This window comes from Oncorhynchus masou, chromosome 23, assembly GCF_036934945.1.
Source record: "Oncorhynchus masou masou isolate Uvic2021 chromosome 23, UVic_Omas_1.1, whole genome shotgun sequence".
Taxonomy (NCBI): domain Eukaryota; kingdom Metazoa; phylum Chordata; class Actinopteri; order Salmoniformes; family Salmonidae; genus Oncorhynchus; species Oncorhynchus masou.
Genome location: NC_088234.1, coordinates 56,827,723 through 56,852,869, shown reverse-complemented (window position 1 = coordinate 56,852,869; position 25,147 = coordinate 56,827,723). Strand labels below are relative to the sequence as shown.

The 25,147-nt window shown below is 41.4% G+C and overlaps 1 protein-coding gene across 1 annotated transcript in view; it reads right to left on the bottom strand.

The window, feature by feature from the left end:
- The window catches only part of LOC135511096 (AT-rich interactive domain-containing protein 5B-like), a 67,519-nt gene continuing 42,372 nt past the window's right edge, over positions 1-25,147 (bottom strand). Inside the window, exons 5-10 of the mRNA XM_064932630.1 lie at positions 21,924-22,054; positions 21,236-21,623; positions 18,810-18,862; positions 17,877-17,974; positions 4,689-4,902; positions 1-4,275 (exon numbers count right to left, since the gene is read on the bottom strand). Coding sequence (XP_064788702.1) covers positions 2,344-4,275; positions 4,689-4,902; positions 17,877-17,974; positions 18,810-18,862; positions 21,236-21,623; positions 21,924-22,054 — 2,816 coding nt within the window. The 3' untranslated portion in view covers positions 1-2,343. The remainder of the gene's footprint in view (positions 4,276-4,688; positions 4,903-17,876; positions 17,975-18,809; positions 18,863-21,235; positions 21,624-21,923; positions 22,055-25,147) is intronic.

Here is a 25,147-nt window from a genome sequence, read left to right as displayed (position 1 = left end):
TAGATAGTAAAATATTTTAATTAAATATACAGAGGATCATATAATACAAAATGTTTTTCTTGTTTGCCAGCTGAATCATTGGTAAACAGATGGCACATAGTATCAAAAACACTTTAAAGAAAAACAACATGGAAACAATGTGGAAAACAAGAACACAAAACAAGCAAATAAAAAATGTCCTAACTTTAGTGTTCAGATCTAAATGTAAGGTGACCTGTGACATCTAGATTGTGTAACCAGCTGTATGCATTTATACTATTTACAGATTATAACATATTACACATAACAGACAGTCAAAAGTATTTACATTATTAAAAAGTCATACGTAGAAAGATGCCAGAGAATGGATTTGAACGTTAAGGAACTTAAACGTCAGTTCCTGGCGCTGCTGAGGCAAACATGACATTATTAAGAGCATGTAATTGTGAATGAATGTTTATCTTAAAGGAAAAGAATTCTACCCAAAAACTATATTTTGCTATTTGTTTCATTAGTCCATTGTTGATATAGTCCCAAAATGTTTTGCATTTCAGCAATCAAGTTTTCAAGATGTATAACATTAAAAATACAGAAATACGCAGCAGCATATGATACGAAATAGATCGTAACGGCTGTATTTCTGTGTCTTGCAAGTTGTATATCTTGAAAACCTGATTGCTGACATGCAAAACATGTATATATCAAAAACTATATCAACAAAACAATAAAACAAATACCAAAATATAGTTTTTGGGTGGAGTTTTCCTATAAGTGTCTGCTCAATCTCAGTCGATTGGCTTTAAAACAAATTTAAACAGCAAATGTGTTACCTATATTTCACATGTTCCAAATACCCATTAAAAGCAGTTATGATGGTTGTTAACCCAGACCAGGTGCTATTATTCCTCGGGCGCTACACGCTGCCTTTTGATCACTATGTCTGGCAGTGGCACATAAATCTATTAGAGTAGCCATTCTCTACACCAGTGCTTAACTATCCCTGTGCTAAACGGTAACTATGGTACTATACAATTACAGTCCAATGAGTTTGCACTGCAATGTGATGATAGAATGGAACCTTATAACTGTAATAATAATAGATTTATTTTATATAGCGCTTTCCATTATACAGATAATCTCAAATACGCTTAAAAACAAAAAACTAAAGTACATGCAGTTCTTGGGCTGGACAATGGTCTTCAACTGAGGCTGGCGCATCCAGGCCACATCCAACTTCGGTGGGCTGCACATACTGTAGGCCAAGCCTACAACAGTCTCCTGAAAGTCAGTCATGATAGAAAACTAGTGCTGCAACCCCTAATCGAAGATTAAAGAAAGGCACAGATATTCACAAAGCAATAATCTACAAGACACATTCGTATTTATCATGCATTATGCTGTTGAATGAAGGAGGCGCAGTAAACAGCCTTAGACCAGTGATGTGTCAGAGCTATGTCAAGATAAGAGCTGTCAGATGTCACAGTAGGCAGCATCAGTGACTCATGTTAAGCGCAGTATAAATACCTTCTGTTCAATATATTCATGTATCTGGGTCACTTTCCCACCTCTCAAGGGTCAACAAAACATTTTGAGAGAATGTTCCTGACAAACGATACGACTTGCCTTAAAAACAACTGATGCAAAACGTCAAATGTGGTTTCTTCACAGCTTGGGTGTTCTGATGAAAATGAGCTGTTATCTACATACAATACCTCAGCACCTTGTGGTTTTGTACAGCACCTTGTTTTAACACAGTCATTTCTAAGACGTGTAGTGGTCTAATACATGAACACAAACAGGCCACAGCACCACACTAGAGAGCTGTAAACAGATCCAGAACATTGATTGAAGGTGGAGTAGCCAAATGCTTAACAGTTGCATGAACTTTTCCGATGGTAAATCTTGTGAAAATAGTTTATTTTAGATAGTCCCCTCGTGTTTTTAAGTGTTTCAACCTGATAAAAATCCCCAGAACACATTTGGAGGATGAAGTTGTCGCATTGCAGTGATTTGGAATCCAATCCTTTGGAGTCCCAGCAAATATGATTATCCCCCTGACATGCATGCCAATGGCTTTTCTCTGTCTCCCTCCACACTCAAAGATAATAAGAACCTGACTGTTGAGTGAGAGAAACAACCTGGTTGGTGAATACAAACACTACATAGAGTGCAAATTTATCCAAAGTAACTAAGTGGTGATACAGTGCAAAAAAACACAAAAATACACAAAAATGGAACTGTGTGCCTGACTGAAGAGTTAATCCACCATCTACAGGTAATCAGTGTTGTCATGCTTACTGAAGAATAGAACACTAGATCCACTGTCCCAGGGTGAGCCGGTTAAGCTCCACGTGGGTCCGTCTGTTAGAGTCTGGTGCTGGGGTGCATGGAGGACAGCTGTGGGTGGGTGAGGGTGGACAGGGGGTACAGGTGGTGCAGGAGGTCCCCGTACAGGGCTGCCCCCCCAGGGTGCCTGTAGAAGTGGTGGGGGCTGGGCTGGGAGGCCATCAACTGCCTCTGTAGCATCATGGAGTGGAAGGCTAGCGGAGGGACCAGAGGGGACACGGCTGTCTGGCTCTTCAGGTACTGGAGGTTGTGATGGAGGGCGTCCTGCATCCCGGGGTACATCCCTGGGTAGAAGGGCGTGTGGGGAGGGTAGGTGTGGCCCTCGGGAATGTGGCTGTGGAGGTGGAAGTGGACGGCGTGCGCCGGTTCGGCTGGTTTGAGCTCCTCTCCCTGTGGGTCGCCTCGGCGGACAGAGCCGGCGGGGTGCATGGGGGTCACCACTCGCACCTTGCGGTCTGGCACCCCCTCATTCTCTAGTTCCCCCAGGCTTCTCTTACTGGGTCTAGAGGCACCAACCGCCTCAGCATGGCTTTTAGGATTGAAGAAGGGCTGAAGGGGTTCCATGTGTTTGGTGCTAGATATAGTCATCGGAGGGACTCTGCACGCTTTGGGGTGACAGTCTAAACTCTGGTGTATCATGGGATACGGGAGGCCACAGAAAGAGGGCTTTGTGAAAGACATCCTTTGAGAGACAGGCTTGGAAATACTGAAATCTCTAGGTTCCTCTTCCATTGGTCTATCCCCATGAGTTTGTGTCCTCTCAGAGAAGCGGGGAGCTCTGTAAGTCAAATATTCTCTGTCAGAATTGTTTGAGGTGAATACCTCGCTGCTCTGGCGTTCCCTGATAAAATGTCCATGTTTGTCTCTGTTGGGATAACTGTCCATTCGCTCTTGACTCAGACAGTTCTCTGTCTGCCGGTAGAGGTTGTGTAAGTGAGGGGAGGAGTAGCAGTCACCTGCGTAGCCTGGTGGTGCCTGACTGGGCTGCTGCTGCATCCGTGTCTCCCCTGCGTTCTCCTCTCCATCCTGGGTCTCAGTCCTGTGGAGGTAGGGGTGCCAGGGTGGGTGGAGCTGGGGCTGGAAGTGGCTCACTCTGCAAGTGAAGGGCTCAGACAAATCTCCCAGAGGACTCCTCTCTTGATGGGGTTTGATGCTCTGGGCGTGCTGGATGACAGAAGGCCTGAAGACAGGAGCCATCTCTGGGCTATCCGGCAGGGAGTCCTGCCTCAGTTTCACCACCTCTTCAACACAACTGTTGCTCACATCACCCACGCTGGCTGACGGAGTGGGAGGAGGAAGAGGAGGGGAACTGAATGAGTAATGATTTGTCTCACAGACTTGGGAGAGGAGCTTCTTCTTGGCGAGTGGGGACATGACCCCCAGGTTGTCCTTTGAGTACGCTGTTGGCATGGGCATGTGACACTGATTAATCTCTTTGTTTTTACTGGGGGAGTCCTGTTTGTCTGTGATTAGCTCTGTGGAGTACTGCTGCAGTGGGGGTGGGCTCTGCTTACACATGGGCAGCACCTTTCCCACCCTCCCACCATGTCCATAACTGAGACTGTCTGTGTCTTTAGTTACCGGAATGTCAGGATTGCTTGGGTCAGGTAGACTGCTATACCCAGGCTTACTGTTGTTGTCCCAGTGGTATGGATATGGGGTCTTAGACAGGGTTCCATCAGCTTGGTCCCTTTGCTCAGGGTTGAGTTTGTCTGACTGTGGCTGTTGGGGATGCCTCCACTCAGACAGTGGAGACAGTTCACTGTGGAGGACAGGTGTAGCTCTGTGGCAGTCTGTGTTGGGGGGATTCAGTCGCGAAGGTTCCTCCTCGCTCACTGTCTCCTCTTTCTTCAGGGTGAGTTGTAACTCCTCCTCTTCAGGCTCTTCTCTGGGCAGAGGATCCTGCTTCATGGCTGCTGGCTCCTGGTTGTCCCCTTTCTTCTCAGATACCTTAGTGGGAAAACACATGCCATACTGTTATTCTTTTTTGTGTGTACTTTTTACTCATTTTTCTCCTGAATTTAGTGATATCCAATTGGTACAGTCTTGTCCCATCGCTGCAACTCCCGTACGGACTAGGGAGAGGCGAATGTCGAGAGCCATGCTTACTCGAAAACACGATCTTGACACACTGCTCGCTTAACCCGTGTGACACAGCCTGGAATCGAAACCGGGGCTGTAGTGACAACTCAAGAATTGCAATGCAGTGCCTTAGACAACTGCGCAACTCGGGAGGCCTCCATACTGTTATTCGATACATAGACATGATGCGTGTGTGATGTTAGCTTTTCTAAGAAAGAGTGTGTGTGAACCAGTGTTTGTGAGAGCCTGAGACAGACGGACAGAAAACTAGTGAGACTGACCTGTGAGAGCTCCTGGCTTTTTGCAGTGTCCCCTCTCTCCCTCTTCTTCCTGGCCCCCTGCCTCTGGTGTAGTCCACCTTTAGGTCGTTTCGCTGTGACCCCTTTGTGTTTGGCACCCCCCTCTTGGGCTCCATGCTCCTGTTTTTTGGGTTTTGCTGAGGGGAGGGGTTTGTCTTCCTCTCCTTTGGTGTGCCTCTCGTAAGGTAGGAGGAGCCTGGAAAGGTCAGAGTGGAAGAGACTGAGTAAACCTAAATCTGACACAAAGTTAATATGGTTTTATCACCTCTTACCCTGCCCATGTAGCTGCAACTTAACATGTCTAAAAATCAACAAGTCTTTAAAGATTCATGTTCTTTTATTATATATGATTAATTTTTACCCCCTTTTTCTCCCCAATTTCGTGATTATGATCTTGTCTCATCGATGCAACTCCCCAACGGGCTCGGGAGAGGCAAAGGTCGAGTCATGCGTGCTCCGAAACATGACCTGCCAAACCGTGCTTCTTAACACCCGCTCGCTTAACCAGGAAGCCAGCCGCACCAATGTGTTGGAGGAAACACCGTTCAACTGACCACCGAAGTCAGCCTGCAGGCACCCAGCCCACCAGAAGGAGTCGCGAAAGCGCAATGAGCCAAGTAAAGCCCCCCCGGCCAAACCCTCCCCTAACGACACTGGGCCAATTGTGCGCCGCCCTATGGAACTCCCGACCACAGTCAGTAACGACTCCCAGGCTGTAGTGACGCCACAACACTGCATTGCAGTGCCTTAGACCGCTGCGCCACCCGGGAGGCTAAAGATGAATGTTTAAATGCAAACCACCATGGGTCTGGGAATAAGAAAATAAATCAATTTATAAGATAACTCCCCCAAACAGTAAAGAAAAGCTCCAATTTATATTCGAAGAGGACATTCGCTCTAGGAAGTGATATTAAGATTAAATGGATACTTCGGGATATTGTCAATGAGGCCATTTATCTACTTCCCCAGAGTCAGATGAACTCGTGGATACCATTTTTATGTCTCTGCGTCCAGTTTGAAGGGAGTTGCTAACTAGTGTTAGCATAATGCTAACAGTTATTACTTCCAGTTATTGCACTAACACTAGTTAGCATTGGCTTGCGAAACTACCTCAAACTTAATACTGGACACAGAGACATAAAAATGCTATCCATGAGTTAATTTACTGGAGAAATAGATAAAGGGCCTCATTGACAAAATCCCGACGTATCCCTTTACCAGAGATGCTAGGCCTACAACTGTGGCATAGACAAAGACACAACTTTAACTTCAACCTTCATTTTGACACTTGACTGACCAGAGTACACAGTGGTGGTGGATGTGAGTCAGTTAGCATAGACTAGAGAGCATGCTGCAACACAGAGCTGGTATGTGCTGAGAGAGCTGGGGAGCCAACTAACACCTGGCACTGAGCCAGCAGATGAGGCAAGGCAGAGGCCCCCAGTCAGGGCTTGTTAATCTTTACATCACATTACCGTGGAAACGGTTAACACACTACAGCTGCTAGACTAGAGTAACTAAAGAACCATCCATTCTGACTGAGCTGTGCTGTTGATGAGACTAATTACAGGGTGGATTGTGACATGAAGGGGGCTATTATTACCAAGATCTTATCAAATGTGTGAAAAAAAAGTGGACCAACATAAATACTGAGAAAAACATGTTGAATAATACTGTACAGGTGGAACACCACAAAACAGAGTATCAAATATTGAAAAGAGGTAGTAGCAACCAGTGATGGAATGTTCAATATTATTTGGAAAGCCTCACCCATAACTTTAAGGCCAGCTATTATAATAACAATCCAAATGCTATTTGGAAATAACTTCTCAAACCTTCTCAAGGCATAGAATTATTCTCATGTGTGCACATAAAGTTGTTGCTCAATTTCCTCTTTAAGGGACATTGTGGTAGAACAAACCAGGAATCATGCATGAGTGGTTTGCTTCTTCTTCACAAAGAGAAATGCCTTTAAGAGTTGAAGTGGCTCAGTGGGAATTTTGTTATTTTTTCTACAAACCAAACTGCTGGCAGCAGAGGCAGTAAAACTACATTTCATACAGCTGGCACCAGGCCCCAGGCCAAGAAAGGAAATATACAATTAAATGTGACTTATTTGAAAGAGGGAGAGGGAGGAGAGAAGAAAGACAGATGTTAATGTAGTGAAACAATTATTCACCATAAACCACTGCACCGTTGAGAAATAATGTGGTGAACTCGACGTGACTAACTATATAAATAGGGTGAGGAAAATAGTGAGTAATTTCATATACACACTGTCGAGCTGCTCTCACGTTTCCAATCTGTGAGGATACCATCTGCTGTAAGATTGAATACCATGCCATGCTAAGTTTGGCACCTAGCAATACCAATTATAAATCAGTATCGGCAGACATGGATGAGAATTACATAATCCGGCATTTTTGTGTTGGGAGATGAAGACCCATTGTCTTATATCTGGGTAAGAACATGACTGCTTTTCCCTATATCACTTCTCAAGAATGCCATTGAGAGGTGAAGGTACTGTCCATACTGGTGTGGTTATCACACCTCGGTTGAACATTCTCCTAAAATCCATGTTACATCACACAAAGTGTTAAACTTAATATTCCAGACATAGTATCTTGTCATTTAAATTTTATTCGGAAATTAACTAAAAATAACAATGTTCTTTTGGCACGACAGGATGCTTGATTCTTTTCTGCTTCTCTGTTGCTGAACGGTTAACTATGAAGAGTCACACTATAAATAGCAACCTGCTCTGTAAAAGACTCACTGAGACGATAAGTACAGGGAGAGCATATAATATTCTCCTGATCACGTAATACAGTAATGGTAATACAATATGACTTATGTAATTTCCTGAAAGCAGGGTGCCTGGGACAGTCTACAATCGAGAGGCCATGAAAGGAATTCAGTCCGCTATGAAGGCTCTTTGGACAGTAATAGGTTACATTTATGTAAATATAGGGAATTCTCTTATATAAATCCTTGGTGGAGTTCAAAGCATAAAATGCGTCTCCGAGGAACACTTCTAGTAATGAATATGACACACAATATCAAAATCAAATGCAAGGTATTTTCTTGCACACTAGAGGGCAGAAAGAGCACAACATGACAGACATGGAAAAGTCAATGAGGGAATAACTCAATGAGGGAACAAGAGCTTACATTTTGGCGAGGTCAATAAATACTTAACTTCCGGTTGTGGCTATTGAGCCTTTCTTTACATGAGCAGCCATTTTCCATGATGTTCATAGTACATTCCAGTATGCAACCTAACCAGTAATAAAAAATACAAAAGTTAAATAGGCAAAAGAGGCAGACAGGTCTTTCTCTTTCATATTGGAATGTAATTAGGCTACAACTACATTTCTTAATATAATGTAGGCCTATTATTGTAAGATTCATTGGAAATCAATACAATTGTAATTCAGTGACAAATTCAATTAAGCATGTGCGTCCCATTAAAATAATGGATTTACATGCCAAACAAGCAACTAAGCAATAACATTATGTTTTTACTAACAACAAGCTGGTCTTTCATCTGAGTTAAAGGGGGATTGGTTTGTGGAATCCAGGAAAGGCCAAGTCACCAAAGTGGTGGAAAACCCCTGCAGACTATTCCATTAAGTACTTTTCCTGGTGATGAAATTAATTTGAGCTGGCGCTCTGTTTATTTCAGAGGCTTTCTTAAAGGCCCAGAGCAGTCAAAAACATGATTTTGTATATGTGTTTTACATATACAGAACAGTCAAAAGTTTGGACACACCTACTCATTCAAGGGTTTTTCGTTATTTTTTTTACTATTTTCTACAATGTAGAATAACAGTGAAGTCATCAAAACTATGAAATAGCACACACAGAATCAAGTAGTAACCAAAAAAGTGTTAACTTCTTGGTGACGGGGCAGTATTTTCACGTCAGGATGAAATGCATGCCCAAATTCAACTGCCTGCTACTCATCCCCAGAAGATAAGATATGCATACAATTAGTATATTTGGATAGAAAACACTCTGAAGTTTCTTAAACTGTTTGAATCCTGTCTGTGAGTATAACAGAACTTATTTAGCAGGCGAAACCCCAAGGACAAACCATTCAGATTTTTTGTTGTTGTTGAGGTCACTCTCTTTTCAATAAGTTTTCATTGGGAATCCAGATTTTTAAGGAACCTTCTTGCAGGTCCTATCGCTTCCACTGGATGTCAACAGTCTTTAGAAATTGGTTGTGGTTATTCCTTTGTGTAATGAAGAAGTACGGCCATCTTGAACGAGGGTCACTTGAAGTGTACTGTTAGTTAGAGGCACGTGACCAGAAAGCATGCTAGTTTGTTTTCTTCCTGTATTGAACACAGATCATCCCGTCTTAAATTGTATTGATTATTTACGTTAAAAAATAGCTAAAGTTGTATTACAAAAGTAGTTTGAAATGTTTTGGCAAAGTTTACAGGTAACTTTTGAGATATTTTGTAGTCACGTTGCGCAAGTTGGAACCAATGTTTTTCAGAAATTGCAGCCCAAATAGAGTTCAAGTAACATACACATCTCAACATCAACTGTTCAGAGGAGACTGCGTGAATCAGGCCATCATGGTCGAATTTCTGCAACAACAAAAAACACTACTAAATGACACCAATAAGAAGAAGACACTTACTTGGGCCAAGAAACACAAGCAATGAACATTAGACTAGTGGAAATCTGTCCTTTGGTCTGATGAGTCCAATTTGAGTTTTTGGTTCCAACCACTGAGTTTTGGTAAGACGCAGAGTAGGTGAACGGATATTTTCTGCATGTGTAGTTCCTACCGTGAAGCATGGAGGAGGAGGTGTATTGTTGTGGGGGTGCTTTGCTGGTGACACTGTCTGTGATTTATTTAGAATTAAAGGTACACTTAACCAGCATGGCTACTACAGCATTCTGCAGTGATACCCCATCCCATTTGGTTTGCACATAGTGGGACTATCATTTGTTTTACAACAGGACAATGACCTAACACACCTCCAGGCTGTATAAGGGCTATTTGACCAAGAAGGAGAGTGATGGAGTGCTGTATCAGATGACCTGGCCTCCACAATCACCCGACATCAACACAATTGAAATGGTTTGGGATGAGTTGGACCGCAGAGTGATGGAAAAGCAGCCAACAAGGGTTCAGCATTGTGGGAACTCCTTCAAGACGGTTGGAAAAGCATTCCAGGTGAAGCTGGTTGAGGGAATGCCAAGAGTGTGCAAAGCTGTCGTCAAGGCAAAGGTGGCTTCTTTGAAGAATCTAAAATCGAAACTATATTTTCATTTATTTAGCACTGTTTTGGTTACTTCATGATTCCATATGTGTTATTTCATAGTTTTGATGTCTTTACTATTATTCTATGCTTGTGTCCAAGCATAGTTTGGGGTCTCTTAGAAATGTCCTTGTTTTTGAAAGAAAAGCAAAAAAAATTGTCTACTAAATTAACATAACATTGATCAGAAATACAGTGTAGGCATTGTTAATGTTGTAAATGACTATTGTAGCTGGAAACGGCTGATCTTTAATGGAATATCTACATAGGCATACAGAGGCCCATTATCAGCAACCATCACTCCTGTGTTCCAATGGCACGTTGTGTTAGCTAATCCAAGTTTATAATTTTAAAGGGCTAATTGATCATTAGAAAACCCTTTTGCAATTATGTTAGCAAAGCTGAAACGGTTGTCCTGATTAAAGAAGCAATAAAACTGGCCTTCTTTAGACTAGTTGAGTATCTGGAGCATCAGCATTTGTGGGTTCGATTACAGGCTCAAAATGGCCAGAAACAAACTACTTTCTTCTGAAACTCATCAGTCACCTCTTGTTCTGAGCAATGAAGGCTATTCCATGCAAGATATTGCCAAAAAACTGAAGATCTCATACGACGCTGTGTACTACTCCCTTCACAGAACAGCGCAAACTGGCTCTAACCAGAATAGAAAGAGGAGTGGGAGGCCCCAGTGCACAACTGCGCAAGAGGACAAGTACATTAGAGTATCTAGTTTGAGAAACAGACGCCTCACAAGTCCTCAACTGGCAGCTTCATTAAATAGTACCCGCAAAACACCAGTCTCAACATCAACAGTGAAGAGGCGACTCCGGGATGCTGGTCTTCTAGGCAGAGTTCCTCTGTCCAGTGTCTGTGATCTTTTGCCCATCTTAATCTTTTCTTTTTATTGGCCAGTCTGAGATATGGCTTTTTCTTTGGAACTCTTCCTGAAGCATCCTGGAGTCGCCTCAGAACTGTTGACGTTGAGACGGGTGTTTTGCAGGAACTATTTAATGAAGCTGCCAGTTGAGGACTGGCCATTTTGAGTCTGTAATCAAATCAAATCAAACCCACAAATGCTGATGTTCCAGATACTCAACTAGTCTAAAGAATGCCAGTTTTATTGCTTCTTTAATCAGAACAACAGTTTCAGCTGTGCTAACATAATTGAAAAGGTTCTTCTAATGATCAATTAGCCTTTTAAAATGTCATATACAACATTAACAATGTCTACACTGTATTTCTGATCAATTTGATGTAATTTTAATGGACAAAAATGTTTATTTAAATTTGTAATGTAATGTAATTTAAAAACATTTGTTTTGTAAAAACAAGAACATTTCTAAGTGACCCCAATCTTGTGAGAATTCAAAACACTAAGAACACTCTTTCCATGACATAGTCTAACCAGGTGAAAGCTATGATCCTTTATTGATGTCACTTGTTAAATCCACTTCAATCAGTGTAGAGATGAACGGGAGAAGACAGGTTAAAGAATGATCTTTAAGCCTTGAGACAATTGAGACATGGATTGTGTATGTGTGACATTCAGAGGGTGAATGGGCAAGACAAAATATTTAAGTGCCTTTGAACAGGTAAGTGCCAGGCGCACCGGTTGTTGTCAAGAACTGCAACGTTGCTGAGTTTTTCATTATCAACATTTTCCCATGTGTATCAAGAATGGTCCACCATCCAAAAAACATCAAGCCAACTTGACAAAACTGTGAAATAAACTGGGTGGTTCGAGCCCTGAATGCTGATGGGTTGATAGCCGTGGTATATCAAACGTATAACAAGGGTATGACAAAACATTTCTGGTTACTGCTCTAATTACATTGGTAACCAGTTTATAATAGCAATATGGCACCTCGGGGGTTTGTGGTATATGGCCAATATACCACGGCTAAGGGCTGTATCCAGTCATTCCGTGTTGTGTCGTGCAGTAGAATAGCCCTTAGTCGTGGTATATTGGCCATATACCACACCACCTCGTGCCTTATTGCTTAATTATACCATAGCATTATTGAATACTCCTTTCTGATTGGCTTGAAGGGCATTCTAGATAGATTTCAATGGCTATAGTTCATTTTACAAGTTTTGTTTGCGCTGCTTTTGAAAGCAAAAGTCGAATTGAAAACAGTATTGCGTTTTCTGAATTTGATTTTCATAACAGTTTGGTTAGCTAAACTAGTCTGTTTGTTTGGATACCACGGCAACTACTGTAGCTACACTACATAGCCAAAAGTATATGGACACCTGCTCGTCGAACATCTCATTCCAAAATCATGGGCATTAATATGGAGTTGGTCCCCCCTTCGCTGTCACAACAGCCTCCACTCTTCTGGGAAGAGTTTCAACTAGATGTTGGAACATTGCTGCAGGGACTTGCTACCATTCAGTCACAAGAGCATTAGTGAGGGGTTAGGCGATTCGGCCTGGCTCACAGTCGGCGTTCCAATTCATCCCAAAGGTGTTCGATGGGGTTGAGGTCAGGGCTCTGTGCTTCAGAACTCGGTGGTCCTTTTCTGTGAGCTTGTGTGGCCTACCACTTTGCGGCTGAGCCGTTGTTTTCCTAGACGTTTCCACTTCACAAAAACAGCACTTACAGTTGACTGGGGCAGCTCTAGCAGGGAAGACATTTGACGAACTGACTTGTTGGAAAGGTGGCACGTTGAAAGTCACTGAGCTCTTCATTCTACTGCCAATGTTTTCCTATGGCGATTGCATGGCGGTGTGGTCAATTTTATACACCGATCAGCAACAGGTGTGGCTGAAATAGCCGAATCCACTAATTTGAAGAAGTGTTCACATACTTCACCTGGAATGCTTTTCCAACAATCTTGAAGGAGTTCCCACATATACTGAGCACATGTTAACTGCTTTTCCATCACTCTGCGGTCCAACTCATCCCAAACCATCTCAATTAGGTTGAGGTTTGGTGATTGTGGAGGCTAGGTCATCTGATGCAGCACTCCATTACTCTCCTTCTTGGTCAAATAGCCCTTACACAGCCTGGAGGTGTGTTGGGTCATTGTCCTGTTGAAAACAAATGATAGATCCACTAAGCGCAAACCAAATGGGATGGAGTATCACTGCAGAATGCTATAGTAGCCATGCTGGTTAAGTGTACCTTGAATTCTAAATAAATCACAGACAGTGTCACCAGCAAAGCACCCCCACACCATCACACCTCCCCTTCCATGCTTCACTGTGGGAACTACCCATGCGGAGATCATTCATTCACTTACTCTGCGTCTCACAAAGACACAGCGGTTGGGACCAAAAATCTCAAATTTGGACCCCTCAAACGAAAGGACAGATTTCCACCAGTCCAATGTCCATTGTTAGTGTTTCTTGGCCCAACCAAGTCTCTTCTTCTTATTGGTATCCTTTAGTAGTGATTTTTGTTGTTGCAGCGAAATCGACCATGAAGGCCTGATTCACCATGTCTCCTCTGAACAGTTGATGTTAAGATGTCTGTTACTTGAACTCTGTGAAGCATTTATTTGGGCTGCAATTTCTGATGCTGGTAACTCTAATGAACTTATCCTCTGCAGCAGAGGTAACTCTGGGTATTCCTTTCCTGTGGCAGTCCTCATGAGACCCAGTTTCATCATAGCGCTTGATGGTTTTTGAGACTGTACTTGAAGAAAAGTTCTTGAAATTTTCCTGATTGACTTACCTTCATGTCTTAAAGTAATGATGGACTGTCATTTCTCTTTGCTTATTTGAACTGTTCTTGCCATTATATGTTCTTGGTCTTTTACCAAATAGGGCTATCTTCTATATACCATCCCTACCTTGTCACAACTGATTGGCCTTGACACAACTGATTGGCTCAAATGCATTAAAAAGGAAAGAAATTCCACAAATTAACTTTTAACAAGGCACACCTGCATTTTAAATGCATTTCAGGTGACTACCTCATGAAGCTGGTTGAGAGAATGCCAAGAGTGTGCAAAGCTGTCATTGAGGCAAAGGGTGGCCTCTTTGAAGAATCTCAAATATAAAACACTTTTTTTGGTTACTACATGATTCCATATGTGTTGTTTCATAGTATTGATGTCTTCAATGTAATTCTACAATGTAGAAAAATGTTTTTTTTTAAATACAATTAAAAAAAACCTGGAATGAGTAAGTGTGTCCAAACTTTTGACTGGTACTGTAGGTTAGAATATTACCCAAACAAATTGTGAAAAATATGATAATGCCCTTTTAGTGAAAGAGCTATTTGAAAAGACCGCCTGCCAGTTCAGCCTGTTTTGGTTGGACTGAGTTTTGGCCTGCCTTGTGACATCACCAGGCGGTAAATTAGTTAATAGATCAATAAGAAAGAGAGTTTCAAACCTCTCTGCCAACAGCAAGTTTTCAGTTTCCCCCTCCCCACTCACTCCCAGACAATCCTAGCTAAATAGTTGTTTGAGAAATTGCTCTTTTTTAAGACACTATTTTTGTTTCTTTTTGAACATTTTAATTAAAAAACGATCACAGTAAGTAAGGTACTTAATTGTTACCAATACATGATTTTGAGATTTTTTTTAAACCGCCTGCATTTGACCTTAAATTCGTTAAAGTAATCATATCTTGAGAGCCGATGGACAGGCCCATAGGCTGCCAAACAATTTATAGGAAATAATGATTTGTATTACAACCTCAGGAAGAGAAGGAGAAGCAAAAAAAAATCTAATCCATATTCATCATCACCATGTGTTATGATTAGGCTGCTTCAAAGAACTGGCAAAACAATAACTCCTGTCTGTACAAATGCAAATATCGATCTTCAGAGCCAAATCAGAGAGGGATAAACGGTCATTGTTCCCTCAGCTCGGGAAAGATTTGGATCCAAAGCCTCTCTTTTGTCACTTCAAGTGATCCTGATTCACGCCGTTAAACAGGGCAGTGAAGGAATACTAAACTAGGGCCTTTTGTCCGGTCTAGAAATACCAGATCTAAAAGTGACCTTTACCATTCACCTAAGGCTAAACCGCATTAAACTGTACACAGCAAACCTTAATCATGACAGGTGCTGAGCAATGGACTGGTAAGTGTTTGGATTAACTGCTAGATACTGTATCATGTCTACAGTTCACTATGTAGAATATTATGTTCCTTGATCCAATCTCACTATTAGGACCAGATTTATAATATGGTGAAAAGTCTGTTCATCATTAAGTCCTATATCAAGAAATATCTAATTAACTGTTCCTAAGCCAAAGGCAAGAATGCAACAACAACAAATCCTCTGACTTGTTATCAGTATTTCGGAATGGCGCAAGTATGGCACCATTTGCAAGCCCCTAATTGCAAAAAGCACTAGGTTTAAAAGCCTAGAATATTTCATGTGGGTAAGTTATTTCTTTATTATGGCAGGTGGATGAGGGAGAGCAATCAAACATCATTCATCTGAGTGCTATCACAGCTGTAATCTGTTTTTCCTATAGCTAGAAATTTAATCAGGCTGTTACAGCAATGTGTCTTTTTAAACTCTTGTGGTAAGATTCGTAACTAAATAATATGAACACCATGGCATAGCCAAAGAGACCAGTGTGTTGCATAGAGGAACTAGATGCAACGCTGAGCAAGGGCTGTATTTAGGATTGAGTCTACTCTAACATGATCCACGGGGTGGCGACTGGCCAAGTTTTTCCAATTTGTTATGAGCCTATACACTAAGGGATATATTTTCAATCTGAGGTGCAGCTTGAGTGAGTGCAGAGGCACACCAATACCACGAGGAATTCATACAAGAATCAATAATATCGTCTGCAATGTATCCAAAAGAAACAAACCCTGCATCCAACCAAATAAATATTTACAATCTAGTGTGCACATCTGGTATTCATCAGTTAATAACTGAAATTAGCTGCTATATTAAAAAAGAATGAGTGGAATTCCTTGTTCTTTGTTATACTCGGTACAACCTCTGAGAAAATTATTCTCAATTGCCTCCACTGTTGCCATGGATATTTCCCCCCTGCAATTACATAAAAATGCCTATGCACGGCAGGCATTAATTCTGCATTAACACAGGAGCTATTAGAGTAACAACATGTACGGTATAAATGTACTGTTTCTGTAGCAGCAGCAGCAGCAGCTCACATAGAAAGCGAGAGCTTAAATAACTAACGGCAGCTAAAAGGCATTGACCTGTATAATCAAAGAATTAGCATGAAGTGACATGCAGGGAGAGAATGCAGCAGTCTATTTCAAGGTTATTGATGCCATCTTTTCATGACCTCATTTTTAATTCAAGGAGCTGAGCTCTGACAGCTAATCTTGGGAAACGGTTTAAATAAATATCATTAAAGCTTTCCCAGCTGGAGCTTTAGACCTTGGGTTGGATGTTAAATATTGATTTTTCCCTTTAAGCTAATGAACAGTAAAATGGCTGCAATGAGCAACTTTCCAAATGACAAGTACCTCCGGTTATCTTGTGTTCTGTTCGTTTTATGTTCTCTACTGCCCGCTGCTCAACACCATAAATACAATCATTATTTCCATCTTTATCATTCAAAATAATGTCTCCAAGGCAACCGTTTCAGATGACTTCCATTGAAGAGGAAAATGGATAATGTGGATCATTTCAAATTAGAGTCAGGGCTTGGGGACATTCAAAGTCCCAAACAAAAGACCCAGATGAGCGCGTTCAGTTAATCTAGTGCAATTACAACCAAAATGTTCCAATACCAAATCAAAAGACGTTGGGAGAAATGCTGCATGCTCTAGTTTAAATCGCTCATTGTGTTTTCAACGCTGAGTAATCATTAAGAGAAATAAAAGATGCCACCAGGGACCAAACATATACTTCACCAAACCCACAAATGGGGTCATTTATCATACACTTCCAAGGGAGAGAGAATAGCTTTGTTTGCTGAGCTAATACAATGAAGTTAATTGCCCTCCTAGCTACTGGAATAGTGAGCCTCAGCTAAAATTCTCATCCCATGGTCTGTCTGAGTTCAGCTGAGATTTCCCGCTCTCTTTCTGACAGGGTGATATTCACTGCAGTGGAGATATTATTGGTTTGTATTGATTCAGCACAATTTCCCAGCTTTCTGTGGCTCTATTGAGAAAGGCCAGCAGTAACACCTCACTGGTCCCCTCCAGCCCCCTGTGCTGTGTGCTGTGCTGACACTGTCTATACCAGTCCTCCTAACCATGCAGGGCTGTGAAAGGGCTTTTAATGGCAGAGAAAATACAGTCCCTTCTGGCTGCGCAGGAGGTTTAAAGCTGCAGTGCTATTTGATATCATTCAAATACTGTATTACATTTTGTATGCACTCGTACATAGAGCATAGATAAACCTACACACATTGACTGAGCAATTCAGCCTGACTTTGTTTGTCATTTGCCTAGGTCTATACACATACTCACCCATATGCATGCGTGATATTGCTCTGCATGCCCCTCTTTTGACAGGTAAATCTGTTCCGTAGCATTGCGGAGGCATGAAAATATCAGCCTGGGGGGGGTTCAGAGATGACTAGCCGTATGAGGAAAGCTTTATGAAAGAGAGGTTATCTTGTATTAAGCACACAGCGTTTGTTTAACCTTGAGAATGTGTGTGTGCATGCATAATATCCTCCAGTCTCCCCCAGGATCATATCTGTTTGCTGTTTGCTTTGGTTCAGGGACCCTCTCAATAATAAAGGCTGGTTAGAGAGAGATGTGTGACTGGTTTGGTGAATATAGTTGTGCTCTGTGTTGGTATGCATGGAGCAGCAGGGTGAGAGAGTGTCTGTGGGCACGGCTTAGGACATCATGTCGAGATAGGAAGGAAGCCTTACTTCCCTAAGTAAAGTTGACATGCACCTGATACTGAGGCTGAGAGTAGCATTCCTCTTCCTCCACTGCATTAGGAAAATGGGACAGCGCTTTGTTAATAACTCACCTCTCGTAGTGTCTTCGTGTGCATGTGGCGGCACTTGTGCTTCCTGGGTTACCTCCCAGCTCATCATATACATTTTTCCACTGTCGGCGAACTGTGATCTGAGAGAGAGAAAAATATTTTTATAACGCTGTATCATATAACATAATAAAATGCTGTAACAACATCGTTATAGATGCTAGTCACTTCCCCGACGTGAGTGGATAACACTAACAAAGTTATTCAGTTTGCTATAGAGACTATAACACTACTCTGTAATGCAAAACCATCTTCATAACATGCTACCAGCTGTAGCTGGCAACAACCGTCTGTACCACAGCAAGGGTAAGAGGGAAAAGTACAGTACAGTGGAATATATGCATTAAGATGCCAGAGTGACGAGTTACACCATTAAATATATACTCAAACCAACCACACAACTTCCTGCTCACAAAGACAGCAGCAGGCATAAAAGACTGATAATCATCCGCAGATAAAAAGGCTTTAAAAGGAAAAACATCCCGATTACATGACTAGTTTCCTGTTTATAGTTTGCGGCTCGTCTCTCTGTATGACTATATGTGGCAAATGAACTAACCGGCATTCGCAATGCGTTTACTTTTCACATCAAAAGACTTAAAAATGTTGGAAACACTTCCCACATTAGTACCGAACAAATGTGGGGTAGGCTGCCAAGTGAAATGTCCCTGCTCTGCTGTCTCGCTGTGTATAATAGTGCACTTTATTTTAGAGTCTGAACATGGGAAAAAATGACAGACTTCACCAATTTCCTTGACATGGGAGAGTAACATGTGTTTTCCACTTAGAGGGGGTTTAAAACACCGGCATCATTTTGCAAAATGTGGGCCTGACCAAGATTTTTGGAGAAAAACACGACTGAGGCAGCCTAAAGAAAATAAAAGTTAAGTATGGAGCAGGACATATGTAAACACTTACCAACTCATATCCTCCGAGTTTCTGAGCAGCTTGAAACATAGTCCAAAGGTTTACTGTTAGAGGGACAACAAACAGGGAGATCAATGGTATTCAGCTAGATCATCACATACAAAGATACTGTCACATAGCTACATAAACTACAGGTAGATACAGCCTGACACCTAGCTAACTCATGTAACAATTCAGCTGAAGGGGATTTGAATAAAGACCATTATGAGCATCTGGTAATACTTAACATTTTAGCACTCATTAACAATGTTGGCACAAGTGCAAATGCAATTTTGCATAGAATTTTACATGCAAAGATCCAATAACAGACGATATCAAATTGATTATAGGTATTAATCAAAATACAAAGACAGTATATTTCCCTGCAAACAATTAACCCAGGTTATTGTAAGATTTTCCAAACAATGACATTGGTATCTGCTTTCTGTAACATCATTGTTTAACATTTTTATATGAAGACCTATAAATAAGGAAGGCTCGCCTAGGGAGAAATCCATCAAAATTCAATCTCTGCGTACACAAAGGCTTGCATTTGTCAAAATGGCATTTTCCTATCTCCGCATTTGACAGCATTGATTTTTCCTCCCTGCTCTTCCGTGTCTGTTGTCAATACACAGGGAGAATTACAAAGGAAGCTGGTGGGTTCTATTTGAACTGCAGAGAGAAGCATTGTGTTTTGCAACTGGATAGCAGCTATGGCTTATTAATGGGGCTGTTATGCCTCGGCTGTAATTACCACAACAGCGAGCAGAATTAGGAAGGACAGAAAAAGGAAAGAAAATGGGAGAATAGTTCTTTCTTAGATGACTTGCTCCCTATTTTTTCTCTAATTCACTCTATTCAACGGGGCATTATCACAACGATAAGGATGACAAAACACAATGTACACTAAAACAGACATTCAAACAGGCAAATTAGAAACAAGGCATAAAGAACCTCTCTAAAGGCAGCCTGAAATAATGCGCATCACCTCCCCCGCCGCCCCACCCAACAACACGCATACCAATTCCCTAACTCCCCACTCTCCAATTTGTGACCAAGGCCATTCAAAGTGTGCAATGTGATGTCAAACTGTACCAACCTTGACACACACTCCCAGCCCCCTCCCTGTCCCATTTTTTCCTCACACTCACTTCCATCGCATATTCAGAATGTGGTACCAACGCTGGGAATAGCTGTTTACCCAACTGAATGGAAGATAATGAAACCTCTTTTTGTCATGTGACCTTTTCTTCTTCTGAAGTCCATTTATCTTACGTCCTGTGCAGCATCCAGGCAAACTGCTAAAGCTAAATAAAAGAAAATAAGCCTCCTTTCTGGTGGAACAGATAAGAAACTTTGAGCCAGAGCTATAGCCTTGCACTGTGTAGAATATGCCGTTCAAATAAAAGGGGATAGATTGAAAGATTCATTTACAGTATTTTGCCTCTATCTACGCTGCGCTGTCTGCCCTACATTGTGCATTAGACGAAGTGGAATTGGTTGCTCTGTGTGCATTTCAGAGCCAGTGGCTTAGAAAGGAAGATGTCATTGAATGGCTTCTGTTAACGATCACACAAAGCGTGTAGGAGGCACATCAAAAGAGGACAGGAATACATGTGTATACCGTTCAACAATCCAGTGCTTTTAAACAGTCGTTATCTTAATTATAAACCACTCATGAAAGAAAATACCAGAAACACAATTTCCATAATAGGAAAGTTTTGCTTTGATAAATGAGGCTATTGCAGTGGCTGAAAGGAATAATGAAAGCTGATTGCGTCTGAGCATATTTTGAATTAGTTATGTTTTTTTTAAACAGTCATGTTGCCAAGGACGAGTTTAAACTGCATTATTGGGGGCTTTAATGAGAAAAGCATTATGATGTTGCTTGGTTTGTAATTCAGAACATGTACTGTATGTAAAACAGTTGGCATTATGCCTCGATACAAATGATGCTTTGCTGCAGACTCAGTAACTACCGTATGCATGCATACTGAGCCACTCTCATATCATCTCAACCACAATGACCTACTTAAGAACTGCATCTTCGGTGTGAAGATGACATCTCTTTCTAAATATATACATGGGGTTATTTGTGAACCGGAACTTACATTTATGTAAAACTTGTATATAGAGAGATTAAAGTACAATACAAATCGCGTCTTTTCGTATAGAGTGAATGCACCACAATGACGCATGGCTGTGCCAAGAAAATAATATTGACTGACCATTCTTGTATGGTTCTATATGTAAGATATCATCTTCCCTAGCATGTGAAACCTCCTTGTTGAAACATCTGCGCGAGATGTCTTGCATGTTCTGACCGCGTGAAGAACCCTTATGAATGCACATATAATGCTTTTGACAGGTGTGTGAAGATCATATATCCTATATTCAAAGCTCATATGAACATAAAATAAATATATTTCACTCACTCTGCTTAAATCCCAGGAAGGGGATCCTCTCAATAGGTGTGTCCCTCTCTTTCATGTACTTGTATAGAGCTACTAGGAAGGCCTGCTCGTCTGCACCACTCTCTTCTGATTGGTTCTCTTCTGGTTCTTCTTTCTCCTCCTCCACCTTCTCCTCCCTCTCCACCTTCTCCACCTTCTCCTCCCTCTCCACCTTCTCCTCCCTCTCCACCTTCTCCTCCCTCTCCACCTTCTCCTCCCTCTCCACCTTCTCCTCCTTCTCCATCTTCTCCTCCCTCTCCATCTTCTCCTCCTTCTCCATCGTCTCCTCCACAGATGCCTTTTTACAGATCCTGGGTTTGGTCGTTGTGCTCCTGCTGGTAGGAACTGTTATCTTGCAGTTAGGTTTTACCTGTAGGAAATAAAATAGTGGAAGTTGAAGGGCTTTACACTCAACGTGAAGTGTGTGTGTGTAGGGGGGGGGGCTATTTAATGATTCTGTCAAAATAATTATATCACCCGCTGAAATAAAATTATGTCATTCATACGAATCACGACCTTTAAAAATTGAATTCAATCAATATGAAGTAAACTGAAGTGAATGGCAAAGGTGCAAAAAGATGGAGGAATTCAGATATTTGTGGTAAGTACATGGTGGCCGCCATCTTTATGCATGGCCACAATTTAATCAAATGTTAGGTGAGTGGTATACCTTGGTGGGAGACTTGTTCTCTAGGGTGCTGGGTTCTTGGGGCCCCTGAGGCCCCTGACTGTGGCCCTGGGAGTCCCTTCGCTGGGACATTGACAGCTTCTTCTTCCGTGGCCGACCCTTCAGGTTAGGGGCTGAGAAGATGGGGACAAAACACATGCTGGTTAGTATCCTAGAGGCAATGTTTCTGGGGAAAGGAAGGCAACCACACACAGAGCCTCGGGAAGGAAGACAAGCAAGCCGATTCTTCTGAATCATTTGTGTAATAAGCACTTCGTAAATAAACATTTCCTTTCTATGTCACAGGAGTGCAGCGTTAAAACTATATAAACAACTGAATAACAATTCCCATCCTGTAAAGTTAAATCTATGAGAACACTAGGTCATGTTGTTCCACAACACATGCACTGATCTAATCATTATTCCCATTATTAGTTTCCTTGTAACTTGCTGATTTGAGACCTTCAACATTGCTAACGACACATAAACATGTTTGATTGGGCTTCTTTGTAGGCAGATAATTCCACAGTACACATTAATTACACCATAAAGTATTTAAAACCTCCAAAGTATTTGAACGCCCCTTATTTTACATTGAGCAACAACTGTATTGTAACACCTTGGCAGACTCCCTTCCCTGGTAACAAAAGCAATGATAAACTCAAAGGAGAGAGGAGGCACTCGATTCGAGCCAGGTTCAGTCAAGTAGTTCAAAGAGGCATTTTGCGTGCAATTACAATTAAATCATGTCCAAGGTTAGAGGCAGCCAAGGGGAATAATTTTTTGCCAGATCAAATTCTCATCAAGGTTTGAAGGAAAAAAAATTAAGCAAAACAAAGCCCAATGAAATCGAGGAGGAAGTAATCACAGGAGGTGAAAGCTATTGTGACTCAATGACCTTTTACTTCACGCTCTTTCCAAAACAGCCAGGGAAAAAGGCAAGGAAAATTACACCAAGATCTGTAATCAGCTTGGTAACTGCAAGTATGGAGGCTACTTGGCTTTGCTGTACTGTATTATTCTCTCTCTTTCTTTCTCTCTCTATAAAGTTGAAGTCTTATAATAACATGAAATCCAATAGTCTGCATAATGGATGACTCATGAATGGTAATACAAACGAGCTGACCTGAGCTCTACCTCACTTAGATTTGTTTTTCACCATGTATCATCAGTTTAAACAAGAGATTTCATATCTAGAATAGGCCTATGTAGGAATAACCCACTGGGCACAGACATCAGTTCAACCTCCAGTTTTGATTTACATTTGGTTGAGTTGTCAACTATTGTGAATTCAATGTGAAATCAACAAAGAATATCACCATGTCATTAGATTTGGGTTAAAAGTTGGATGAAAAAAAAATAGGAAAAGCCTTTACATTGACTACTTTTTGCACGTTGATTCAATGTCATCACATACATTTGGGGGGTTGAAATGACGTGGAAACAATATTGAATCAACCAGTTTTTGCACAGTGGGATGTGACTAAATAATCCTCTTGATGTGGGCCTTTTTTAGAAACCCAATCCGTAAACTCATGATATTGAGCATGTAACTCAGAGCGTATCGAGTAAAACACTTTATGTGCGGTGCACATTTCACAGGTCAAATGCTGCAGATGTGAAGACTGGGAGTCAAAGGTTACATGCCCATTATGATGACTATGGTTGAGATTCACAGATTTCCAGATAGTGCTTTTAGAAGTGTGTTTGATTTACACAGCAGTGTATCCATGATTGAGGGGGTTGACACTTGATTTAGAAACTGATATTGCAATTCACTCACAATTTATAACGTGTAATTTGGTTATAGTGCAAAATATTTTTCTGGGGCAGAACTAATTGTGTGTGTTAACTCCTCTGACTACATCAGATATTTGTCTTTGAGCTGAAGCCATGGGTTTGACATGGATCTGCGGACATCTGTGCTAGTTAAAAAAAAGAAAACATCAAAAAGCTCCCCTCAGACTTTCAGGATATCGACTTCAAATGAGCCTCAAGGTCAAGTGGAGAAATGTGCGGAATCCTTTTATTATTCTGGGCCTGGATGCCACTGATCATGTTCCTTGATGGCAGTTAAATAAGGAACCCTCCTCACAATAACACACATGCATTAGGTCTGCTCTGGCCTTTTATGGGTCACTGACCTGACTTAAGGTTGAATATGAAGGTTGCTGGTTTAAACCCCTTGAGGAATACACAGCTGTTTAAATGGCCAGCTGTAAAAAGTGGCAGAGATTTAGAGTGCAGGTCGAATACATAAGTTACCTTGGATAATAGCTTGCTCTCTTGGCATTGGCAGACATAAAATAACCCCTTGGGGCAAATCCATCAATTCTGTCAATGAACAGCACCCCCGAGGCATGAAAGTCACAAGGAATTCAACAGCGATGCAAGCTGACAACTTGATCTTTTGATGCAGTCCAACGCTCCTCTTAACGTCTGACAGTACCTTGTCTAATTTCTCCAATTCAATTAAGGGCAAGAACTTCATTATCATTCTGTAGACGGCACGTTTGCCAAAGCCCTTAGACACCTCCGAATGGTTTCTGAAGTTACACATAGACAGCGCTGCCACAGGATGTGAAGGACTCGTCAACAGTGGACATTCATCTGACAGATTTCCTGAGATTATGCAGGAATGAATAAAAAGAACACTGTAGAAAAGTGTTGAATAACATTCAATCTAAATACTACGATGATTATGTCTTGATAGCTTGAAATTACAGATTTCATACACATACTGTACGCTGCTGTTTTGAACTATACTATTTAAATCTGAGCTGGCAATGGTAGAGCGATGGTGCAATATAACACTAAAATGCTTCCTCGCTAAAATAGTGCTGCTGCAACAACATCTTGTGAAATGCTGCTGTACTCAGTGAAATAAATCCACAACCACATACAAATGAGTTGCCCTCTTTACTGAAGCAATGCTGACGCAAGTGCCACTTTGACTTTCTTGGTCCAAAATAGCAACTTCTCTTTTTTTATTCCCACATGACTATGAAACTAAATCAGGGGAGGGCCTATATTTCATTGACGTACAAATATGCTTTTGAAAGTCCGACATCTTCCCAACAAAAGGGAGAGATCGTTTCACTACAACCCTGTGACCCAAATGAGGCCAAAGAGAATGGAGACACAGTAAGAAAGCCTGTTAGTTGCAGAACAACTTCATGTTTTTCCTTCAGGTTGAAAATCCTCTCTAAGCACCAGTGTTGTTTAAA